Source organism: Diabrotica undecimpunctata, chromosome 9 (assembly GCF_040954645.1).
Source record: "Diabrotica undecimpunctata isolate CICGRU chromosome 9, icDiaUnde3, whole genome shotgun sequence".
NCBI classification, from domain to species: Eukaryota; Metazoa; Arthropoda; class Insecta; order Coleoptera; family Chrysomelidae; genus Diabrotica; species Diabrotica undecimpunctata.
Genome location: NC_092811.1, coordinates 108,893,747 through 108,919,547, shown reverse-complemented (window position 1 = coordinate 108,919,547; position 25,801 = coordinate 108,893,747). Strand labels below are relative to the sequence as shown.

General features: G+C 33.6%; 2 protein-coding genes and 1 pseudogene across 2 annotated transcripts in view; 1 reads left to right on the top strand and 2 right to left on the bottom strand.

The window, feature by feature from the left end:
* Positions 1-25,801, bottom strand: part of LOC140451278 (uncharacterized) — an 862,244-nt gene that overhangs the window by 76,703 nt on the left and 759,740 nt on the right. Inside the window, 5 exon segments of the mRNA XM_072545021.1 lie at positions 6,324-6,398; positions 9,619-9,848; positions 12,738-12,847; positions 15,656-16,959; positions 17,218-24,531. Of these exon segments, the coding sequence (XP_072401122.1) occupies positions 6,324-6,398; positions 9,619-9,848; positions 12,738-12,847; positions 15,656-16,959; positions 17,218-24,531 (9,033 nt within the window).
* Positions 5,321-6,317, bottom strand: LOC140450381 (uncharacterized). The gene is made up of 2 exons (XM_072543978.1): positions 5,445-6,317; positions 5,321-5,372 (listed from the first exon to the last, which is right to left on the bottom strand). The coding sequence occupies exons 1-2, from the start codon at positions 6,064-6,066 to the stop codon at positions 5,365-5,367; spliced, it is 630 nt and encodes a 209-aa protein (XP_072400079.1). The 5' UTR covers positions 6,067-6,317; the 3' UTR covers positions 5,321-5,364.
* LOC140450383 (elongation factor 1-beta'-like) lies at positions 8,123-8,967 on the top strand (annotated as a pseudogene).

Here is a 25,801-nt window from a genome sequence, read left to right as displayed (position 1 = left end):
AACATTTGTTGATTTGACGTACCTATATATTGATGTCGTTAGATGTGTCTGCCACCGATCCGTTTGTTGTCGGTTTCTGTGACACGCAACGAAGGGTTTCATTCCGTCAGCGGAAGCATCCGCAGATGATGTCTGATGATGAATCTGTCGACGTGTAGAGGAAGCATTAGATATGCTAAAACAATTCACCTGGAGTATAAACCAAATGGTTTAATGTAGACCATAAATTATAATTGGACGAAGCTGAAGGAGAATAGAGGTATGAATAAGACTGCGCAAATATTTTAGTTGCTATAATCTTTTGAAAATACTTACAATACAGTACAGAGCTTAGGACTGCATAAGACGTGAGCGAGACAGCTCTATAACATTCTATCAATGTGATCATTTTAAAGTTTTTTTTCTATAAATGAAATATTAATTAGGTACTGTGAACAATGCGACAAAGAACTGGTAAACATTCTACCTTTTTTATGGTTTCTTTACGGTTCCTATACTGAAGATTGACTAGCATGATGGTCCATGTTTTGTGATTTTTAGTAGTATCTTAATATATTCTTGTCTTAAATCTTACATTTATATCTTACAATCAATATCTTACATTTTTTAGCCACCAGAATTTTCTTTTTTCCAGATCCCGTTAGTGTTTTCCTCCATTGTGTAACATAGGATGTTATATTTCACCCTATGTCACACTCTGACAAATCTGACATTTTAAATGCCTTTAACTTATTAAGACTCTTTAGTTTTAGAGTCCACGTTTCGACCTCATAAAGAACAACAGACCAAAACAAAATATTTTACAAATTTCATTCTGGGTTTGATATCGATATTTGTAACACGTCCTTAATATACCAGAACTGGGACAACCAATATTGATGGTAAATTTTAAACTTGCAATGAACAAAAAGATGTTAAAAGGGCACAGTTGGATTACTGGCCACTATTCACTAAGATTTCATCTCAAAAATATGGGAAGTCAGATATTGGAGATTATTCCTTTCTGATAATCAAGGAATCTGCTTAAGTTGCAGCAAGTAGTTGCATTTTGAGAGTTTTATGGAATATCGTATAAAACAAAACATCATCTGTGGGTCAAATATGGGATCAATAGAAATCCTTGAATGTTTATAACGTGAATAATATCAGCACAAAATTTTTAACTGCAGAAGAATGCAAAGACAAAACTGCAATACTGAAAACATTATTATTTTTGTAAGGCAAGATATATTGCCTAAAATATTAAAGAAACAGAAAGTTATTGCATGCTATAAAAATAATTTTTCATTCATTGAGGTATTCATAACAACGCAGTATTCATTCCTTTTTTATTCACATTATTTGTCAACGATTCTTTTAGTGAAACGATTAAAATTAAACGCATATGGAAGTCGGAAAAAAAAATCAAAAGTTTGGTATACTGAAGGGCAGATAGTCAAAAATGCATCGGGATAACAATAAGTTCAAAATCACATTAAATATTCTATTATAAAATATTCTGGAAATGAATCAATATATGTAGTATATTATATTCGATTTTTAAACGTATTTGTTCACAAAATCACAACTACTTTACACAATTAATTACTATTTAAATGGGAATAAGCCACAATTAAAGGTTAAAATACGTTTATTGAAACGTCAATAAACGTATTTTAACCTTTAATTGTGGCTTATTACCATTTAAATAGTAATTAATTTAAAATGCCACAAGAAAATAGCTTCAGAACAATACTTTACACAAATACTATATTCTAAATGTATCCATCAAACATATTACAAACAGTTGTTTCTGGAAGATATTTTAGTGGTTGTTGTTCAATTTAGAGATACTCAGTGATGCCTGTTTTCTGTGATCAAAAGTAGATGATGCTACGTAGCATATCCACTCGCAAATCAAAATTTGTTTAATATTTTTTCTTTTTCCTTTTTTCTTCTGCCCATTTTCGGTTTCTCTTACTATCTAACTTGGCCCGTATTCATGCCCTTCTGATGCATAATCCCCTTGTTACATTCTCTTTGTTCTGTCTTCATTGGGTCGTTTATCCTTCTTACGTTTTTTTTTTAAATTAAATAAAGTAACAATTATACTATCACCGATATAATTGTTGCTTTATTTAATTTTGTCTTTAAGTAGCTGGCGGTATTTACAATATACCCCGTTCCTTGCTTTAATTCTTTCGTTTATTACTGCACTCCACTTTTGCCATCCATTAACACCCCTAAGTACTTAAAGTAATCGACCCTCTGGAATTTATTTTCACCTATTTTTATTTCTGTTTACATCGTCTCTTGTACTTATTATGTATTTTTGTATTCTGATTTATTGTTAGTCCTCTGTTCTTTTTGCTTCTCTTATTAACGTTAGAAGTGTTTCTTCTAGCTTTTGTTTATCACGCGCTACCAATACTAGATCGTCCGCGTATGGTTTTGTGTTGAGCTTTGACTAGATAGAATAGCGCCTTTGACAGACTATCTCCTTGTCTTACTTCACGTTTTATATTGATTACATTTGTATCTTCTTCGGTCGTTTTAACTTTTGCTGATGAGTCCTTCATTGTTATCTCGTCAGTCTCATGAACTTTGCTAGTATTTTCATCCATTATTTTAATAATTCTTATCTGTATATGCTGTCAAAAGTCTGCTTAAAGTCGATAAACAGTATGATGTATGTCATGTTCTTAACACTTTTCGATGGTTTGCATTAGTAGGTCTATTGTTATTCTGCATTTTTTTAAAATCCCTCTTGATAGTGTCCTATATTTTTATCTATACTTTTATCTATATAACAATTTAGTCGGGTTTGTATAATTGTGGTCAGGATCTTATACGTTGTGTTTAGCTAATAATAATAGCTTTATAGTTGTTGCGCCTAGTTGGATTCCCCTTCTTAATTGTGTCTTTATCAATATTTATCTCTCAATCTTTATTGGTATCATTTTCCATTCTACAGGCATATTTTCGTCCTTCCAAATTTTTAACATTAGTATGTACATCCGGTTCAGCAGCTCCTCTCCTCCGGTTATGATCAGTTCAACAGGTTAAAATCCTGTTGTTCATCTACTAAACTTATTTTCTGATTTATTAGCACTTGTAAAATTTTAGTTGTAAGTTTTAGCGTAGTATTTAACAAGTTTATACCTCTGTAGTTTTCTGGCTATTTTTTATCTTCTTTTTTGAATAGTAGAATTAGTTCACTCGTTCTAAATTCTTCTGGTATATTATTGGGTTTTATAATTTTATTAATTAATGTTGTTAGTTGTTCTGTCATGTAAAATGTTTCTCTCTCAGTTGGTTGTTACCTCTCGGGGCGTATGGTTTTCTTTTTTGAGCTGAGAAATTGTACTGCCTTAAGAATTATAATTTTCGTTACTCAAATTATGTAATTTAAGGGTCATCTAACCTTATTATGTGGGTAGTTCCAACTATTTTATAGACTTTTTCACTGATGATGATCTGATTGGATCGAAAACGCTTTGAAATTTTATAAATCTATCCAAGTTTTTACTTCATTGTAGAGACTATATATGTATTTTTTGCAGATGCTAGATTTTTCCTTCATTCTTGTGTGCGACTTCATGTATGGTTTCTTTGAACTTTATATTTCGATTATAATTTTCTCTTCCCATCTTTGCATTAAAGTCGCCCATTATTATTAAGATGTCATTCCTGGTGATATTTTCGCAAGTTTATTCTAAAATGTCATAAAATGCTACTATAACTTCATGGGTTCTTCTTCTGTAGGGCCGGAGCAGTTCATTATCGATATTTTTGCTTGTTTGTTCTCTTTTCTATATAGGATATCCTTCCATTAACTGCTTTGAATTGTATAACTAGTTCTCTTATTCTTTTATTCATCATAAAGGCTGTCCCATTTTTGCCCTGTTTGTTTCCTTCTGAATAGTATATAGTAAATTTTTTTTCTCAAGTTTTCCTTGATTCTTACATCGTATTTCCTGCAGACTTAAAATTTCTAGTTAATGTATTTTTATTTTTAGGGCTATTTCTTGAACCTTACCTATTGCTAGTATACTTTTATTATTCTACGATCAGATTTGAATGGGTTTCTTTCCTCCTTTTTTATTCTTGTTTTGTTTTTTTCGTTATCCTTTTCTATTGCCGGGACTGTTGTTTTAATCGTCAAAATTGTAAATATCGTCTCTGCATTCCGTATTATTTTTTGAGCGTCTTTCCTCGGTGATGTACCCTAGTTTTGTTGTATTTCCCTTATCTTTTTCTTTCTTTGATATTTTCCTAATTATTGCACAATACATTAAGCTCTTTTGGTAGGTCCTATTTTCTTAATTTCCACACTACTGACAATAATGTGTTCTGTTGTTACATACGCTTTAACTTATAGTTCAATATAATTCCAATGCCAATTACATTGCCATTTACTATATTCTCATGATAACCTATTTTTTTATAACGTGGTTCCACAGATACTGCTGCATCCTGCATCTCAACCTCCATCCTCTCTGTCCTACCATCGTTGTCTTTCAGATTTCTTTTTCCATGCTATTTTTGGTCGTCCGCATTTTCCTCTATTTGCGGAATGATATTTTAACGCGTAGTTTGGCCATCCATTGTGATTCATTCTTTTCATGTGCCTGTACCATATAAGCTGTCGGATTATTAGCCTATGGGTTATCTTTTTTATCACTCCCATTAACAACGTCCTCATTTCTTCTATGTTCCAGTTTTGATATTCTCGCCGCTCTTCTAAGAAATTCCGTTTCTACTGTCTCAATTTTTCCGTACAAGCTGTACGTTGTTATAGCCTCTACATTGGACCTGTATATTGATAAATTTTGACCAAAGAATTGAATTTAGTCTTTGGATTGCCGCTTTCCCTCTTCGCAGGACATAACGCTTCCTAGATATATATGTTCCTGACATGTTCTGATTTCATGACCTTCTATTTCTATGTTAGGTGCTGGTTCTACAACCCATAAATATTCAGTTTTTTGCAAATTTATTTTCTAACTCCACTTTGAATATCCCTCCAGTAGTTTCCTTATTATAAATGAGATAGTTCCCCTATCGTTGGTTATAACTACTTATACATCTGCAAGTATTAAGGTGTAGAGAGTATCTTGCTCCATTTCTATACCCTGTAACACTTCATGCACCAGGATCTAGTTCTCCCTGAATTGTATATTTTAAAAATTGGAAATAAGCAACTCTGTCTCAATCTTATATTTACTCTGAAAAATTCTAATATTCTTGCGCCCACTTCTACCATTGCTATGTCATTTACCACTACTTTGATAAACTATTTAAAAATCGAATTGTTAACATAAAGATTATTAGTATTTACCTGTCTTTAAAATGTTCATTGTCTGGCCATGCTGGAGGGTGGATTTACTGGTCTAAACAAAATGCAGAAAAAAAAACAACAACAAAAAATTAGTATGCGGCACACAAAATAGGTTAGAAGTTACCTTTAGAAGAATTAGGATCTTCAAAAGTCGAGTCGTTGGCAGTTAAAAATGCAGAAGCTAAACCTTTATCATTATCCCCCATGCATTCACTCTCTAATAGTAGGAATTCCTGAAGTTCTTCCTGACTATCGGCTGTGTGCAGTTGAAAGAAAGCACTGGGATCTATTTCTCGTGGTTCTAGCGGATACATAGGATTGTTATCGGTATCGTAGTCTTCTTCGTCTTTTAGGTAACTTTCTTTGCTGACTCTGGGAAACGTTTGGTACTTTTCTGGTAAATACTTAGCATCTATGGGCTCTGAAGATATCACATTACAAGAACTAGAGTGTTTTCCTAAAGAATCGTATGTATATCTTCGTTTATCTGAGCCGTTACTACCTTTCAAACTACTACTTCTTGTCGAGGGTTCACTTTTTTCTTCAATTGGAGATAATATATAAAAAGGTTCTGCATGAGCCTCATCCACCAGGATGTCTTTGTTCGAAGTGGTATCTTCTGCATCAAAAAATTCTTCCGAATCAAAGTTAAACCTTTTATCTTGTTTGTCGGAGAAACTGGTCGAGTTTATTAGTTCCATTACCGAACTTAGCGAATGTCTATGAGAATTTAAATAGTCACTCATGGCCGCACTAATAAAGTCCGTATTTGTTTTAGGTTTGGTCGTTGTAGGCTCACTTTGTACGGAAGTATGCGATACTGATTTCGACAGTGATACGTCAGTTACTGAAGTCTTGAGATAAAATGGTTTACTGCCTGTAATGTTCTCTGCAGTATTATTTCTGCTTATTACCTTACCTTGCTTCGGAATATTTTCTAGACTGTCAGCTGAAAGCTCTGAAGAGAATGCATGCTGCAAGCTAGTTCCACTTTTTGTATTACCTTTTAACGCTGCCGACAGCTCTTCCATGTGGGTGACCCATTCGGGCTTGCGATACTCCTTGGTACCTAGAATACCTGTTTAAAATGATATACACATTAGAATCTCTATTTATAGGCTCGTACCTTAGAAAGATGTCCATGAAAAATAGTATTTAATATTATTAAACACATTAAGAACTTCATAAGAGATTGAAGCAAGCATATTGGTTGAAAAATTAGGATTAATTTGTAATTAGTCTAATAAAAGGTTGATTTAATATATATAGGTCCTATAAAACTTATACTAATACGTCAAAATGAAGAAATTGGAACTAAGGGTAACAAAAAACAACACCAATAAAGAAAGATCTAATGAGTAGGACTCAGGTTGAACTCAGGACTCATTAACAAAAAACCAACGAAGTAACATTCAGTGACGCAATCGTTAAAAATGGCGAACGGGTGCCATCTTGTAAAATATTTTAAACGGGATCATATGGTAAGTTATAAATCATTAGGAGATTAGTTTTAAGTTCTTTTCAAGAATACCTACAGCATTATCAGCCCAAAAACTCTCAAATATTCATTTTAATTTCAAACAATTGCCGCATTGATTGGGTTACCCAGAAACGGATTCATTTGATTTTATGGTTCACAAAAGAAGATGCGACAATCTCAGTTAATAGAAATCATCCTTGATAGTGCCAAAGAAATCGGAGGCTCGCAATAACAAAATGAGCATAGTAAACTGTCTGATAAAACCAAAATAATGCCTAAACAAAGATGGGAAATGAAAGTAAGTAGCAAGATACAGATAATACAATACACAGAACTTTGTAAGGCAATAAGGAAAAGTATTAAGAAAGACATATGAACATACAAATTCAAATCGAAGATGCCACTCCATCTGAAGAAAAAGCATTCGATCAGTGTATACTACCAATCATGATATACTTCTGCAAAACTTGGACACTTAAGAAAGAGATAATAGTGAAATTCCAAGTCACTCAAAGGTCAATAGAGCGATGGATGCTAGGTATAACAAAGAGAGACCAAAAAAGAATAGAATGGATCAGATAGGAAACCAAGGTCCTTATGTAATCCACAGATTTAAATCTTTAAAATGGCAGTGGGTGGGACATTTGCGATGATATCTACATAGTCGTTTCTTGCATCCTACTTTCAACCCCTTTTTATCTCGCTAGTCCCCACCCTCTTTCTCGGGAGTCCTCTTTTTCTTCTCTGCACTGGTCTCCACTTCATCACTTTCTTTGGCCACTTATCTCCAATCATACGGCTTACATGCCCGTACTCAATACTCATTCTTGCCCGTATCTTGTCATTTCTTATTTTGGCGTGAAGTATTATCCTACAACAAAGTCTCCCAAAACCTCATTTCTATGAACAGTAGCTTCTTTTTTAAACATTGTGTCATTTGCCAGATCTTAGCTTCATAAGTTGCGATGCTTTCGACTATGATCTTTTAGATTCTGATTTGTGTATATTATCTAGTTTGTGTGATCCACAGCACTCGAAACTAATAACATTTTAAAATGAATATTTTGGGGTTTTTACGCTGAAACTGATGCGTTGGTATCTTTAAAAAAAAACCTTAAACAAACATTCAAAAGGTTTAAAATGATTGCTTTAATTCATAAAAATACATAAGAAAGATAGTACCAGTTTTTTAAATTTCGTTGAAAGGAGCAATATCTACAGATTTAATTCTTTCATGTCAGTCTCATTACATCTCTTACATTTTTTCTGAAGAGGTATCAGCATCTGTTTGGTCCAGATCCTCATTATAATATACAATAAGAATGGCTTATGGAGATTTAAAAACTAAAAAGGGTTTGATTAGCTCAACTCCTGTCTAAAAGACAAAAGTTATGTTGGAGGCTATATCTTAAGCCAAGCTGATATGGACGCTTTCAATCAGATTTCAAAAGCCCCAGCTGCCAATTTACCCCATGCTTTACGTTGGTATAATCACATCAAATGTTTCTCAGCTGCTGAACTTAAACATGCCCTTTGAGAGACTTAAAGCTTACGCAGAAAAGAAATCCAAGAAACCTGAATTAATTGTCAAATCTAGCATTTTCCCTCTCTCCAATGGCGCTACAGCCCAAATCGGGCCTTGGCCTACTCCAAACTATGCCTCCAACCTTGTCGGTCCCGCGCCGATCTTCTCCAGGTTCTCACGTCTAGCAAATTTTGCGCGTCCGCTGCCACTTCATCCTCCCATCTTTTCCGTGACCTTCCTTTTGGTCTTGCGTCCTGCATTTTACTATCTGGGGCTCTTTTCGGCAATCTTTCTGTCTCCATTCTTACTACATAACCAGCCCAGCGAAGTCTCCGAAGTTTAACGAATTCTGAGATCGGTTTTGAGCATTCTGAGCATTTTACTTGTCGTAAAACCATGGGATGATGAGGCTGACATAAAAGAATTAGAAAAAGTAACCAGAAGAATTGAAATGGATGGTCTCATCTGAAGAGCATCAAAACTCATGCCAGTAGGATATTGTATCAACAAACTGTAAATTATGTGTGTTGTACAAGATGTCAAAGTATCTGTTGATGAATTAGTGAAGAAGTGAAGTTTAAGATTTAAGAATTTGAAGACTACGTTCAATCAGTAGATATTGCTGCTTTCAACAAAATTTAAAAAATGGGTACTATCTTTCTTATGTATTTTTATGAATTAAAGCAATTATTTTAAATTCAAAATATGTATTACTTGCCACATGATCACGTTTAAAACTGTTTTATAACCATTCGTCATTAAAATTTGCAAATATTACCTACACAAATGTTATAAACATGCATATATGCCTTAGTTTAGTTAATAAAAAATTTAATAATTTAAGTTTTCTGATTTAGAAAACAATTTTTGAGGATGGGAGGCTTTAGACGCGTACCGTATCGTTTAGTAGAGAAATTCTTATGGCAGGGATCAAAACAACAATAAATAAAAATATCTGGAGAAGAATGTACGCCAAAAATATCATGGGAAGATATATTAAATGCTTTAATGACCAAGAAGGTAATTAGCGATGGGATGATAAAAAGTTTAAAACAATTAATTGTTTATACTGATAGTATTTATAATCATTGCTTGTCAATATTTATTATTACAATGTACTATTTTTGGACATCTTTCAAAAATGTAGATGTAGAACATGTGAATTGTAATTTTTGGTTGCGTTAATCTGCGTGAAATTGGTAAGGATTTAAGGAAGAGGGTTAAAGCCTTTTTTGCTGAAATGAAAAAATATTATTTTTATCTTAAACTTCTAATCAAACTGATAATATTTACCTTCGACGCTTTCGACAAGTAGTTGAGCAGTTGTTACTGCAACTCCAAGTGGATTTGTAGCTTCGTATACAATATCTCCGGTATCGTCAGGGTACACTTCTGAAATGGTTAAGATTGAAGTTCCGTCTTCGAAATTTTCTATCATGAATTCATGCGAAGGGATTATTTCTTCTCCGTGTTTGAGCCATTTACCTTCTGGTTTAGGTTTTCCTACTGCTTGGACTTCGAACCTTCGAATAAAAAATCAATATGCTTTAATAAAAGATGTTTTATAAGTTTAGTTTTAGTATTTTTTGATTTAATGTATTATTTAGTGTGCTAGAAGAGCTTTTAAAAATAACTAAGCAAGAACGCTGTGCATTGTTTATGCCGATTGGACTGACTGGACAATGATTCCCTTTCGATATTATTTCATGGTTTATGTCTCGCTACGATAACTTAGGATTGGTGAGTGTAGCCTTTTAGTATGCGAAGACGAAGATTGAAGGAGTGTCGTGTCAAGCAAGCTAATTCTTCTTCGGCCTGTATTCGTTCACTGCTGGACATAGGCCTCTTCCATTTGCTTCCATTGATTTTTACTCTTGGTAATTCTCATCCACTGCTTGCCCGCGACTTGTTTGATATCATCTGCCCACCTCTTCTGTGGTCTGTCTACTCCTCGCCTGTTCTCTCTTGGTCTCCAGTTTGTTAATCTCTGTGTCCATTTTTCGGGATTATCTCGGGCAATACGTCCGACCCATTGCCACTTGAGCCTTGCTATACGTTCTACGACATCAGTAATCTCTGTTCTTTCACGAATGTCGATATTTCGAATCCTGTCTCTCAAACTAATCCCTAGCAAGGCCTTCTCCATCGCTCTTTAGGTACTGAGCTGCTCTAAGGTTTTCTTTGTAAAGGCCATGGTCTCCAGTCCCTATGTAGTTACAGGCAAGATAAATTTGTCATAAACTCTACGTTTTAGACACATTGGTATATCTTTATTCTTCAAGATAGCTTGCTTCAAGCTTGCCGAAAGCTACCCAAGATAATTGTATGCGTCTTTTTATTTCGGCTATTTGATTTTCTTTGCCGATTTTAATGGTATGTCCAAGATATATATATATATATATATATATATATATATATATATATATATATATATATATATATATGTATATATTGAAAAAGTTGTATTTTATTAATTTTATTTTTATTTATAATAAATGTTGTAATTTTCAAAATCTGTGGTTCGTTGTTTAATTTAATATATACCTCAGCTAGCTCAATTATGTGTTCTAAGCAATCTGTCACTGTGTGACGTCGACTCTGTAGTCTCCTGGTAGAGTTCAAAAAGAAATTAAACCAAAATTTACTTTAGACCTTTGATAAATTAACCCAAATGAAGCACGTTATTTATTAATATTGAACAAATTTAATATAAAGAATAAAATTCGTCTGCAACTTGGGTTGCCTTTAAAAATTTACAAAAATAGGAATCGTATAAATCTTAATGTGGTTTAGAGTCGTGACAATAAAAATTTATTACAAAATGTGGAGACTCTATACAAGTACCTAAAAACTAAATAAATATTGCAACTTTATAAAGTGTTTAAATGAACTATAAAGAAAAGAAAATGAACACTTTATTCCGCTGACTTTTAACTTGCATTCAAATATAATCAAAATTTCAAATGATCCCCAAAATTATTATCCAACCTTACTTTAAAACAGTTCTGATTTATTTAAAGAAAACTAACTACTCGCAAAATAATTGGTGAAACTGGAATATCAATCCTCTCTTCGGAAGTTAAGGTACGTACTATTCTATTTTTAATTTAATGATCATTAATATTTCAATTTTTTTAAGGCCTATCGCAATTATGTTAATTCATGAATTTTAATTTTCTCAATTTAAATGACATTTCTGTACTCCAATAATAATTTATAAGTTAAATTGTTTCTCTTACTCTCTGGAACAAATTCTGGATATCTCTGCTGTGGAAACTGTGGAAAAACTAAAATTCTCTTTAGACGAGTTAAAAAAACACTCCCGACCTATTCCACAATTTCAGGACTCTCCTTTCAAAATTTCTTGTCGGCCTCCCGCAAAATCTCTCCTTCGTTGCTAACAGCAACCAACGTTCTTTTCTTTTTTTCTTCTATTTTTTTTAAACCATAAAACTGTCCTGTTCTGACACATTTGTCAATCCACATTAATTTCTCATAATCACTTTAATCACATCTAATTTGGGAATTTATAAAAAAAAATGTTCAGATATAAAACTTATTCTATTACAATGCTAATACAATTTATTATTTTCATCTCCACATCATTGTAATTTCTTATTTAACAAAACCCCTATTAATTTAGCTCCCACAGACTTGCTTGACAGTTTATTTTCTGACGTTTTCAAAATTTCTATGTTTAAATATTTTTTAAGAATTCTTCTTTTTGTTCTTTTTAAGGTTTAGACGATTCACCTATACACTAGGCAACTATACTATTCAGAAATTATTAACACTATACCAGGTAAGTCAAAATTAATTTATTTAACAATTTACTAATCTTTTTCTCTCTTTTATTTCAGAGTCGAACCCACATTGTGATGGCTTCATGAAATTCATGAACAACAAACTCATATAAAATCCATTTAAGTTGTATCCTTTTTAACATATTGAAATCATTTCAATATATATATATATATATATATATATATATATATATTATATATATATATATATATATATATATATATATATATATATATATATATATATATTTTAATAGTTACTAAACCTAGTTTTATTCTGATCACTACAATTAGTATTGTCATCAGTAATACCATCACTGAAATGTTTTTTATCTCCCTATCTTATGTTTTATCTTTAAATGAAATGTTTAATCTAAATAATAATAATCTGAGTTATTATTATTTATTATCTAAATATAAGAAGCATAACTTTTATACGTATTCTACATTTTTTTTAAATTTTTTTCCAGAAATTCCATTTTTGGTTCACATTCTAGGCGTAAGCTTAGTAAGATTATAATATATGTAAGAAATTAATCAATTATTGTAATTAGACTTTCAGTTTTAGTTCATAAAGCTTTATTTGTTTTAGAAATACATCATACTTACTTGGTAACTTCTCCGTCTTTCACTGTGAGTACCTGAGGCAACTTCTTGATAATCTTGGGGGCACATTCTACGTCACTGTCTGATGGGTAGTAATCAGTCTCACTTATAGTCTACAAGTACAAAAGAAAGTAAGTAAGTTGATTTTAATTTTAATGAAAAATATTTATCACAACAACTACAATAATTTAATGAGGTGAAATAAAATAAGTGGTGAAAACTAGAATGTCGAACAACTGTCTTCCTACAGGTACAGAAAATTTGTCCTAAAGTGAAGAAGAAGCAGTATAGTAATGAGGATAATAATAAGATATATTGTTCAATAAAAACCGGCTTCTCCATCATTTTTATGTTCTTCTTCAACTTTTATTCAGTTTCTGCAACTATTTTTTGAATAATATCCAGCTATCTTAATGCTGGTCTTCTCATATTTGATTTTGTCACACGTGACCTCCATTTTATCATCCTGATTGTCCTCCTGTCGATGTTCTGTTCAACTACAGCTTAGGACATTTTTAAAAATAATTCTAAAATGACCAAAATTTAAATTGTCGGAAAATTTTTTTACAATGAATTTGATGAGTAACATCCTCAAAATTTTTCGCATACATGCGGGAATATACAAATACAGATACGGAAAAATTTATAGTTAGTATTACAAAATTTCCGCATCGGAAAAGCTAGATTCACCTTTAATCGGATGAGGGCCTTCTTCAAGAGTCACAACCTCTCTCTTGATACAAAAGTAAGAATGCTGCGATGCTACGTCTTTTCTGTCCTTTTTTATGGTGTTGAATCGTGGACTTTGAACGAAGATATGATGTGCAGAAAACTGGAACCATTTGAGATGTGGCTATATCGGAGAATGCTTAAGATCCCGTGGACTGACCGAGTCACAAATAAGGAGGTCCTCAGAAGAATGAATAGGAACCGAGAGGTACTGACCACCAACAAATCTCAAGAGTTACAGTTCTTCGGACATATTATGCGAAATGAATCCAGATATGCTCTCCTTCAAACCATCCTGCAAGGGAAAATATTTGGAAAACGAGATCCAGGAAGAAGAAGAACATCTTGGTTAAAGAACCTCAGAATCTGGTTCAATACAACATCTGTGCAACTTTTCCGCTCTGGTGCAGATAAGATAAAGATTGCCATGATGATCGCCAACATTCGTAACGGATAGGCACATCAAGAAGAAGATATACAAAATTGAAATGAAAAATAAAAAATCCGCTGCTGATGACGGAGTAGTAATCGAATCGATCAAACTGGGTGGATGCATCTACCAAGAAAAAACTCCTTCTCAATGGAACAATGCAGTCATTATTTTATTACACAAACAAGGAGGCATTACAGATCCTATGTCAAGCATTGAACGCATATAGGTTGATGATGATGATGATTACAAAAATAGCGAGCGATACTAACAGAGGTTTCCATTATGTTTCCACTTAGACAGAGATCAAAATCATATTTCCCCCTAGTCTTCCCTCTACATTCTACATCAAAGCCCACAATGAAGTGTTACCGAGCAAAAACAGTATAGACCCTACTGGGGTGTATACTAGTTCGCTCCCGCGGTCAGATTTTAATACCCCACAGAAAAGGGGCATAGGTAAATTCGCTCCGGCCATATATTTCTTAGAAAAGATATTTGAATAATGTCTTCTCAAACTTTGTATGTACCTATTAATACAACACTACCATCATTGTTTAAAAAAGAATGAGTCTTTTTTAAACATGTTTAATGTTTAAACATGTTTAATGATTAAACATGTTTTTAAACATGTATTATGATGTTAGAGCTAATATTCCCTTGTTCAATATTTGATTGGGTTTTTCCGTATCAGAAGTTGCAATTGATATATTTCTTTGAAAAGATTGGTAGGTAATTAGTAGTCTATTAGTAGATTTGATTTTGTCAAATGTATTTCATTTAGATTTTTAGCGAAATAAATGCCTCGTTTTAATTTATATTTGTTTAATTTTGTAATGGTAGAAAATATCCCATATTATGTTAGTTTTTACACTTGTATTGCTTTCTTATTAGAAATCTTATACCTATATTTTAGAATAGGCACAAAAATTATTTCAGTAATCTTTAAAAACAATTCAAAATTTCTAATATAATTTCTAAATCAATCACTAACATTTTTCAAAATACATAACAGTAATGAGCGCGCTAATAACCGTCAAAATAACGCAAAAGATGGAAAACATATTAAGTAAGTGAGATAAATAGAAATGAAACTAGTGGAGATGGGAAATTTAGCGATAGAACCTATAAATTTACATTTAATTTATCGTTTCCCACCTTTAGACGTAAGAGTTTGGAAACTACCGCTGTGACAGTGACAGTTTTAATTGACATCCTCCTCTGATACGTCTAAAGGTGGGAAACAGTGAATAGAATGTAAATTTATAGGTTTCTATCGCTAAATTTCTCATCTCTACTAGTTTCATCTCTTTTATCTTACAACTTCATATGTTTTCCATCGTTTACGTTATTTTGCCGGTTATTAGCGCGCTTATCACTGTATTTATATAAATATGTAACTACCAATATTTGATATAATTTCTAATATAAAATACAAAAGTCGCAGTACCTATTTTCCTGGTGTTAATTTTCCTAGAACTTAATAGGTAAATACTTAATCCGCTTGACCACGGGAGCGAACTAGGTTATGGTTTTCGGAGCGAACTAGTATGTAATTAAGAGGGTTTTTTGACCTTGGGAGCGAACTAGTGTGCTCCGCCCTACTCGATCCATTTATTTGACAAGACATTCATGAGTAAACAACCGAAACAGCTTATCAACAACAGTAAAATGTCAATTTTATAATAAGAAAACATGAAGCCAGGTTTTTTATGCAAATGGTGAAGAAAAGAGTTCAGAATTTATTTATAAATCAACGTACCTTGTCTGCCAAAAGATCCTCTTCGGAGCCGGTCATGTGGCCCAATTCGGAATCAGGAACGTACTCATAAGCTTCTACAATCAATGAGGATTTACAAATAGCTTCACCGATTCGGTTAGCCGCTACGCATGTGTATTCCCCAGCATTTTCCGGGAAAACCTCAGTTATTGCCAGCGTGCATAAACCTTCGGTGTCTTGATAAATGACAACATCCTTGGCTTCCTTAACTGGAATGTTATTATGGAACCATTCAACCTTTGGAACGGGCTTACCGGTGACTACACAACTAAACTCGACCTTTTCGCCGTCCATAACTCTAACAGGAGATAGTCGTTTGACAAATCTGGGATATTCTAATTCATGGGTTTCTTCGTATTCAGTCTCTTCAATAATTCTTATCGACGCAGTGCACGTTACTGAGCCGGCTACGTTCTCAGCTCTACAAGTGATTGAACCGGCAAGTTCTGGAGTAACTTGTGATATTAATAAAACGGATTTGTTACCTTTAGTAACGATACGACTGGTTTCTGAAGTTTCTATGGGCAAGGTCTCGTGGAACCATTGGAATGTTGCATCTGGAATAGCTTCGACTACAGCTTCTAATATAATTGCATCTCCCAAAATAGCCTTTTGCGGTTTAATAAGTTCAACAAACCGAGGTGGCTGTGCATCGTAGGGTTGCTCAACCACCTGTACCGATCCTGAGGATCTAGCTTCACCTCTTGGATTTTTAGCGCGTACTTCATATTTTCCTCCTTTTTGTTTCTTGTTCAAATTTTTCTTTATTGTTAATTTCGTTGTACTTTCCGTTGTTTCTATAATATATTCTTTACTGGGTTTAATTTCAGTGCCGTTTCTTAACCAGGTAATTTCAGGTGTTGGTGTTCCTTCAAAGCTTGCTTCTAAAACAATTTCTTCGTCCGGCTTGGCTAAAACTGCCTGCACTGGCTTTGTTATCTTTGGAGCATACATCACGACTGGTTTGGAGACTACTACTGATTTAGATATTACTAAATTAGCTCTACATTCTGCTTTACCAAATTTATTTTCAGCTTTTACACTGTAAACTTTCTCGTCCAGTGGTGTTGGTTTTAGTATTTCTAATGTAGATAAACCAGTTTCAGGGTTGAAGGATATTTTTTGTTCGGAGCTTGGTTTGACAGGCTTTCCTTCTTTGAACCAAGACACTTTAGGCGTTGGTTGACCCGTTACGATACATTCCAACTTTGCCACCTCGGTCTCTTCAATTATTTGAGGTTGTAAGGGTTTGACAAAGTGTGGAGCTTCCCCAGTTTCTTCTTTTTCTGTAAAATTAACATAAAATAAATTATTTGATTCCGACATATATCAATGTAACACACAAAAATTTTAAAAGCATTAGCAGTTTGAAAATTTATTTTAAAGTAGAGAATTAGCGGCCGCAATATCACTAGCAAAGCTTGATAAACATTAGAGCCTTTTGTTGCTTATTTGTTATAATCATTAAATTTTTATTTATTAAAGATAATTGCTAGCGATCTGTTATATTATGCAAAACACATTGAGCCACACTTTTTTTATACCTAAGATAACAAGATTCGCAGTAGATGTGGCTGCACCAGCTGAATTCGTTGCTTTGCAAGAATAGATAGCTACATCTTGAGGCTCAACTTTAGCAAACTCCAAGGTAACAGTATTTTCCACAATATTAACGTATACTCTTTCGGTGGCTTGAAATACTTTTTCGTTTTTGTACCATGTGATATCAGGGAAAGGACTTCCATCTACTTTACAGATTATGGTGGCTGGTTTTCCTTCTTCCGCAACCACAGGCTCAACTCTTTGAATAAATCTGGGAGCAATAGTTTTCTTTTTGACCCTCTTTTCGATTGTTTTTTGTGTCACAGTCTTCTGTACTGTCTTTTCTTGCATTTCGATATCATCTCTAACACTTTCTTCGGGTAATTTGTCTATTGTCTCGGTAATACGTTTTTGAGATATAATTTCTAATTCTGGAATTGGTTGACTATCGTCAAATGAAACAGTTTTCTGCTTATCCTTCTTGACCTTCTTTGACGTAATTTGAACGGTCATATCTTTTTGATATGTGATCTGTTCAGTCTCTTCAGTTGGCTGCTCTTCTTCAACTTCCGTCGGTTTAACAGGAGCTTTCTTTTCTACAAGTTTAATTTCCGTTTCAGAAATTACTTTCGTTTCTTCTGGAGCTTCAATTACTTCATCCTTAGCTTTTTCAGGAACCAACTCCTGTATTTTTTCTTCTAAAATTTCCTCAACTGTAGTTGTTTGGAACTCTTTAGTTTCTTCATCTGTTATAAATTCTGGTTTGCCTTCTTCCTTTGGTTTGGGTCGTGTTTTCTTATCTTTCTTTGTTTTCTTATCAACTGGTTCTATTTTAATTTGATCATCATATTCCTTTATTTCTATAACTTCTGATGATTTTAGTTTTACTTCTTCTATTTGTGTTTTGTATTCTGGCGCTTCTGGTTTTTCTTTAGAGATTGGCTTAAGTTTGATTTCTTCCTTTTCTTCTTCAGGAAGACGTTTCCTTTTGCCCTTTGGCATATCTTTTGTTTCTTCAATTTCTATCGGTTTTTCTTTTGGAGTTCTCCTCCAAGGAGCTTTAGGTTCTTCTGGCACAGGTTCTGCTTCGCGAATTTCTTCTGATATAGTAACTGGTTTCATATCTACAATTTGTTGTTTTTCTTCAGTCACTTTAGGAGTAACATCAAAATCTATCTTCTCGTATTCTTTAGGCTGAATATCAGATTTTGGTATTTGTTTTGGTTTAGATACTTCAGAAATTTCTTCACTTTCTTTTGGAGACTTTTTAATAGGTTTAAGTGTAACTTCTTCTTTGATTTCTTCTTCTTTTGGTATTTTACCCTTTCCAATCTTTAATGCTATCTTTTCTTCTTCCACCACTTCTTTCTTTGGTTTTTCTTGACGACGCCAAGGTGTAGGTTGTGTTTCAATAGCTTCTTTTGGTTTTTGTTCAAACTCAACTTTTTCGGACACTTCAGGAACATATTTTTCTCCCTCTTCAATTTCTGGCATATCCTCATATTTTACTGGCTTCTTCGGCTTTATTTTCTTCTCACGTTTTTCTTCAACTTGTATTTCTTGGTGAGGTATTGGTTTTAGACTAATTTGATCTATTTCACTTAATTCCTTTTCTTCTGGAATTTCTCGCCTTTCAACAGGTTTCAGTTTCACTTCTTCAGCTGTAATTTCTTCTTTTTGGAATTTCTTAGCAGTCTTTGGTTTGGGTTTTTCCTTGTCATCTACTTTTAGAACTACAGTATCTTCAACTTCAGTAACGGTTTCAATAATAATTGATTCTGGAGTTTTTACTTCGTCTGATTTTATCTCCTCGGGTTGCGTTTCCTTTTCCTCGGAAACTTCAACTGTTTCCTTTGGTTTTTCTGTTTTGGGTTTTCTCCTTCTTTTCTGTTTTGTTTTTTGTTTCGTTTGATCAATTACCTGTTCTAATTCCTCTTCCTTTTCTTCTTCTGATGAAGAGGATTTAACAGTTTCTTCGATAGGTTTTTTCTTAAGTGGTTTAAGTTCAACTTTTTCCAATTCATCTTTAACAGGTTCTTTTCTATCTACCTTAGTACGCTTAAGTTTAATGGCTTCTTTATTCCATGGAATAATTTCTTCTTGTGTCTCTTTTAAAAGAGATTCTTCTTCCAATACTTGATAAATTTCTGATGGTTTGGTTTCTGATATTTCTGGCTTTTCTGGAGAAACTTCTTCATACGATTCTGTCTTTTTCGGTTTCCGCCAAGATTTTGGTTCAGATTCTTTTGATTCTGGTATTTCCACAACTGTTGATTCCTTGGATTCATATGTAACTTCATCGGCTACTTCTTTTGGTTTTTCTATCTCGTCAATTTCATCACGTTTCTCTTTAATTTTCTTTTCTTTTTTAACCTTTATAACGCCCTTTTCTTTTTCCAATTCAGTATCCTGTTCAGGAGTTTCTAATATTACTCCTTCGTCTTTAACAACTTCCTCTTCTTCCGGTTTTTTGATTGCTTTTAATTCAATAGTTTCTAACTCATCTTTGACTTGTTCTTTCTTTTCTTTCTTTGTTCTTTTTAGTGTAATCTGCTGCTTGTTCCAAGGAATTAATTCTTCTTTGGGCTTTTCGAAGATAGTCTCTTCTTCTTTGGCTTCAAAAACTTCCTTTGGCTGTTCTGCAATGCCACTTTCAGGTTTCTGTTCTTCAACTTCTGGTTGAATTGGTTTTTTTGGTTTCCGCCAAGATCTAGTATCAGGTTGTTTGATTTCATCAACTTTTTCGATTGTGGAATCTTCAGCTTTAACCTCTATTTCTTTCGCTACATATTGCGGTTTTTCTTCTTCTTCTATTTTTATGTCTTTCTCTTCTAATTTCTTGTCTTTTTTAATCTTTTTAATTACCTTTTTACCTGTAGTGACATCTATATCCTCTACTTTGTCTTCAATAACATCCTTTATAATGGTTTCTTCTTCTATATGTTGCTTTTTATGTGGTTTTAAGTCTACTGTTTCTAACTCTTCTTTCAGCTGTTCTTTCTTCACAACTTTAGTTCGTTTTAATGTAATTTCTTGCTTATTCCAAGGAATTAATTCTTCTTTGGGCTTTTCGAAGATAGTCTCTTCTTCTTTGGCTTCAAAAACTTCCTTTGGCTGTTCTGCAATGCCACTTTCAGGTTTCTGTTCTTCAACTTCTGTTTGAATTGGTTTCTTTGGTTTTCGCCAAGATCTGGTATCAGGTTGTTTGATTTCATCAACTTTTTCTATTGTTGAATCTTCAGGTTTAACCTCTATTTCTTTCGCTACATATTGCGGTTTTTCTTCTTCTTCTATTTTTATGTCTTTCTCTTCGAATTTTTTGTCTTTTTTAATCTTTTTAATCACCTTTTTACCTGTAGTGACATCTATATCCTCTACTTTGTCATCAATAACATCCTTTATAATGGTTTCTTCTTCTATATGTTGCTTTTTATGTGGTTTTAAGTCTACTGTCTCTAACTCTTCTTTCAGCTGTTCTTTCTTCACAACTTTAGTTCGTTTTAATGTAATTTCTTGCTTATTCCAAGGAATTAACTCTTCTTTGGGCTTTTCGAAGATAGTCTCTTCTTCTTTTGCTTCAAAAACTTCCTTTGGCTGTTCTGCAATGCCACTTTCAGGTTTCTGTTCTTCAACTTCTGGTTGAATTGGTTTTTTTGGTTTCCGCCAAGATCTAGTATCAGGTTGTTTGATTTCATCAACTTTTTCGATTGTGGAATCTTCAGCTTTAACCTCTATTTCTTTCGCTACATATTGCGGTTTTTCTTCTTCTTCTATTTTTATGTCTTTCTCTTCTAATTTCTTGTCTTTTTTAATCTTTTTAATCACTTTTTTACCTGTAGTGACATCTACATCCTCTACTTTGTCTTCAATAACATCCTTTATAATGGTTTCTTCTTCTATGTGTTGTTTCTTATGTGGTTTTAAGTCCACTCTTTCTAACTCTTCTTTAACCTGTTCTTTCTTCACAACTTTGGTTCGTTTTAATGTAATTTCTTGCTTATTCCAAGGAATTATTTCTTCTTTTGGTTCTTGCGGAATAATTTCTTCTTCCTTTACCTCATATACTTCCTTTGGCTGTTCTTTAGTATCACTTTCAGGTTTCTGTTCTTCAACTTCTGTTTGAATTGGTTTCTTTGGTTTTCGCCAAGATCTAGTATCAGGTTGTTTGACTTCATCAACTTTTTCAGTTGTTGAATCTTCAGGTTTAACATCAATTTCTTTCGCTACATATTGCGGTTTTTCTTCTTCTTCTATTTTTATGTCCTTTTCTTCGAATTTTTTGTCTTTCTTAACCTTTTTAATTACCTTTTTACCTGTAGTGACATCTACATCCTCTACTTTGTCTTCAATAATATCCTTTATAATGGTTTCTTCTTCTATGTGTTGTTTCTTATGTGGTTTTAAGTCCACTGTTTCTAACTCTTCTTTAAGCTGTTCTTTCCTCACAACTTTAGTTCGTTTTAATGTAATTTCTTGCTTATTCCAAGGAACTGTTTCTTCTTTAGGTTTTTGGGGAATAATTTCTTCTTCCTTTACCTCATAAACTTCTTTTTGCTGTTCTGTAGTACCACTTTCAGGCTTCTTTTCTTCAACTTCTGGTTGAATTGGTTTTTTTGGTTTTCGCCAAGATCTAGTATCAGGTTGTTTGACTTCATCAACTTTTTCGATTGTTGAATCTTCAGGTTTAACATCTGTTTCTTTCGCTATATATTGCGGTTTTTCTGCTTCTTCTATTTTTGTGTCTTTTTCTTCGAAAGATTTATCTTTCTTAATCTTTTTAATTACCTTTCTACCTGTAGTAACATCTACATCCTCTACTTTGTCTTCAATAACGTCCTTTATAATTGTTTCTTCTTCTACGTGTTGTTTCTTATGTGGTTTTAAGTCCACTTTTTCTAATTCTTCTTTCACCTGTGCTTTCTTCTCAACCTTAGTTCGTTTTAATGTAATTTCTTGCTTATTCCATGGAATCACCTCTTCTTTAGGCTTTTGTGGAATTATATCTTCCTCTGTTACTTGATATACTTGGCTGGGCGTATCTTCTACGTCCTCTGCTTCTGGCTTCTCGTCCTTAAACTCTGGTTTAAGAGGTTGTCTTTGTTTACGCCAACCTTTAGTTTCAACTACTTGTGTTTCTACAATTTCCTCTTTATGTTCTTCTACTGGTCTTGTTGGTTCTTTCTCTAGATCATCACTAATAAATTCTTCATCTTCGATATGTTGCTTCTTGAATGGTTTAAGCTCAACTTTTTCCACTTCTTCTTTTTTCTGTTCTTTTCTTTCGATTTTTGTTTTCTTAAGAACAATAGCTCGATTTTTCCATGGTACTATCTCTTCTTCCGGTTGTTGTAGTACAGTATCTTCTTCTGTAACTTTATAAATTGGTTTTTCTGGCTGATCTTCTTTTTCTTCGGGTTTTTGTTTCTTTGGTTGTCTCCAAGATTTAGTTTCAGCTGTTACTTGAGTTACTTCTGAATATTCTGTTACTTCCTCGTCTGGTTTTAAACTTTGTATTGTTTTTGTTTCATCTTTTTCTATACTTTTTTGATCCTTTAGTACACTCTTTTTAATTATTTTCTGCTTACCGTCTTGATCTTGGATTTCTTCAGTAATTATTTCTTCTTCTTCCGTATGAATCTTTCGAATTGGTTTTAGTTGCACTTCTTCAACTTTATCTTCCTGTATATGTTTGACTTCCTTTCGAGTTTTCTTCAATTCAATTTTTTGTTTATTCCACGGAATAAGTTTCTCTTCTGGAATTTGTTGTTCTGGCTTAGTTTCTTCTGTGACGGTCAGTACATCTTTGTCTTCTATTATAGGTTTTTCTTCAGGTTGTTTGGGTTTTCGCCACTGTTGTGTTTCAGGTTGTTTAACTTGTTTTTCCTCTACGTCATCTTTAAGAGTCAAAATTTGTTTGTCTTCTACTTGCTCTTCTAGCACTGTTTTCTTCGTTGGTTTTAAACCTACCTGTTCTAAGCTTTCTTTGGTTTGTTCTTTTCTGGTAATCTGAGTTTTCTTAAGAGTGATTTGTTCTTTATTCCACGGCACTGGTTCAGGCTTTTGCTCATCTACTTTGGGCTTTTCGTCTTCTGGTTGCTCGCTTGGTTTTGCTTCCTTAGGTTTCCTCCAACTACGAGATTCACCCTGTTGCACCTCTAGTACGTTCTGATTTTCATCTATTCTTAAGATAGTTGAGTCTTCAGTAACCAGCTGTTTGTCCACTGGTTTAGTTTCTTCTCTAGGTTTACGCCAACCTCTCGTTTCTTGTTTTCTAGTTTCTTCAATTCTTTCAGCGTCAGTTAACTTTAATATACTTGATTCTTCAGTATGAACTTTATCGGGTTGTCTTTGCGTAGTGACAGTAGTTGTTTCTTCAACCGTCTGACTAGTTACAGATTCTCTTCTGAATGGTTTAAGGGTCACTTCTTCCAAAGTCTCTTTTTGAACTTCCTTACGTTGTCGAGGTGTTTTCTTTAATAAAATTTCTTGTTGATTCCAGGGAATTGGTTCCTGCGGAACTTTCTCTTCGGTTTCCAGATTTTGAGTTTCCTTTATGAAATCTTCTTTAATTTTTTCTTCTCCTCTATCTCTACGTTTGCGCCAATCTTTGGTTGCTGTATCTTGTTGACTTGTTTCCATTGTTCGCTCGTCCAATTTTAATAGAGTTGTGTCTTCTTCATGTACTTTCTTTTCAAGAGTTTGTTTTTGACGCCGCCAGTCTCTTTCTGTGAGCTTTTGATCGGCTTGAACTTTTTCGTGTTCGCTTAAGGAAAGCGTAGTACTGTCTTCAGTTTCTAAGTGTTGTTGTAAGTGTTGTTCAGGTCTACGTTCTTTACGCCATTCTTTCTTAACTAAAGCTTCCTGCTGACTAATTTTTTCTCTTTCATTTTCTGATAGGGATAATAGAGATGTATCGTCAGTTTCTGTAAAGGGTTGCATTAAAGGTTTTAATGCTACATCTTCTAATTTTTCTCGTTGAATCTCTTTTCTTTCTATTTTTGTTTTCTTTAAAACTATTTGTTCCTCCGTCCAAGGTTGAGCCTGCGTTTTTTGCTCCACCAATGTTTTTTGTAAACTTGTGGAGTCTTTTCGGTACGTTTTACGAATTACTTTTTGTCTCCAAGGTAATGATTCATCACCTATAGGCAGCTCGTTCGCGTCTAGAGGTTGTTGAGGGCCACCTTTTGAGCCGAATGTAGCTTGCTGATTAGTAACTCCAGGTCCTCCTGTTGTGTAGCCATCTTTAGTAATAATTTGTTGATCATCTCGATCGGTAACATCGGTTTTGGCAGATTTTCTGTACGTTCCAACTCGCCCTGAAATAGTTCGGAGATGATAATTTTTATAATTTTTTAGGGATACTAGTTTTGAATAAACCTGTGCTTTCGAATCAGTTTAACTCATCACTCATTTGAAAATTGAAATATTTATTTTATACTAAGCGGACTTCGTTCTGTCAAATAGATTTGGAATATGGCAGTTTATTTCTTTAATTCTCCTAAAAGGAACCGTCACCATGATGATAGGGCGGTGTGTATGGGTCAGCTCGGGTGACCTAAGTATCTTCGCTTCCAGAACTTTGGCCACTCTTTTGGACCTACTAAAACCCGGACTGGGATATCTGCCAGAGGGCTTCAAACTAAGAGGGGAACTTAAGGTTCAAACCTGATTGAAAAATAATCTAAAGGGATAGTGGGAACCTAAAGGCGACAAATATTTATAAAGTGGGTGCTTCAATGACAAAACGTAGAGATGATTAATTATTTATTATTATTATTATTATTAACATAGGGTTAATAACCGATGTAATAAAGAATAATGAAATAAGACGTATATAAGTATTTTCAGTAATCGCTTTATTGTAAATCAAGTGAGTCATAATTATTAACAAAAATCTGTTTTATTTTTATTGTAGTGCTTTATAATATACAATGTTTTTTGTTTGATTACCTGGTAAATATACAAACAAATCTGATGGTTTTCCAACACGGGAACAGGCAACATACAATTGACCATGTGAGAAACATGTATTTTCTAGATTAATACCACAAACACCTAATCATTGCCCCTGAGACTTATTTATGGTCATAGCAAAAGCAAGCCGCACTGCAAACTGTAGTCGTTTAAATTCAAATGGTACATCAGTCGGAATCATTGGGATGCGTGGTATCCAAACGTCTTCTCCTTTATACTTTCCTTTCAGTATAGTTGCTTCTATCACGTTGTTCAATAATTTTTTTTATCGCTAGCCGTGTGCCGTTGCAAAAATGCGGTTGGTATATTTCGCAACATTATAACTACCCATCCAACCTTTAATTGAAGATTGTGAGGTGGCAATCCTGATAAATCCAGTGAGTTTAAAAATTCAGACTGATAGTTAACGACATCATCTTGGTTAGTAGCCGAATCAACTGATTTATATATCCTCAATTCGCCTGTAATTTGTTCTTGAATTTTGAAATTTAATTCATTTACATCTATGTTTTTAGTAGCCAATATAGCCCGTTCGCTCGACCAATCATGGTTTCTGTAATTTTGAGCAACATCTGGAAACACCTTTTGAATAAGTTCATCTTTTGATAGAGT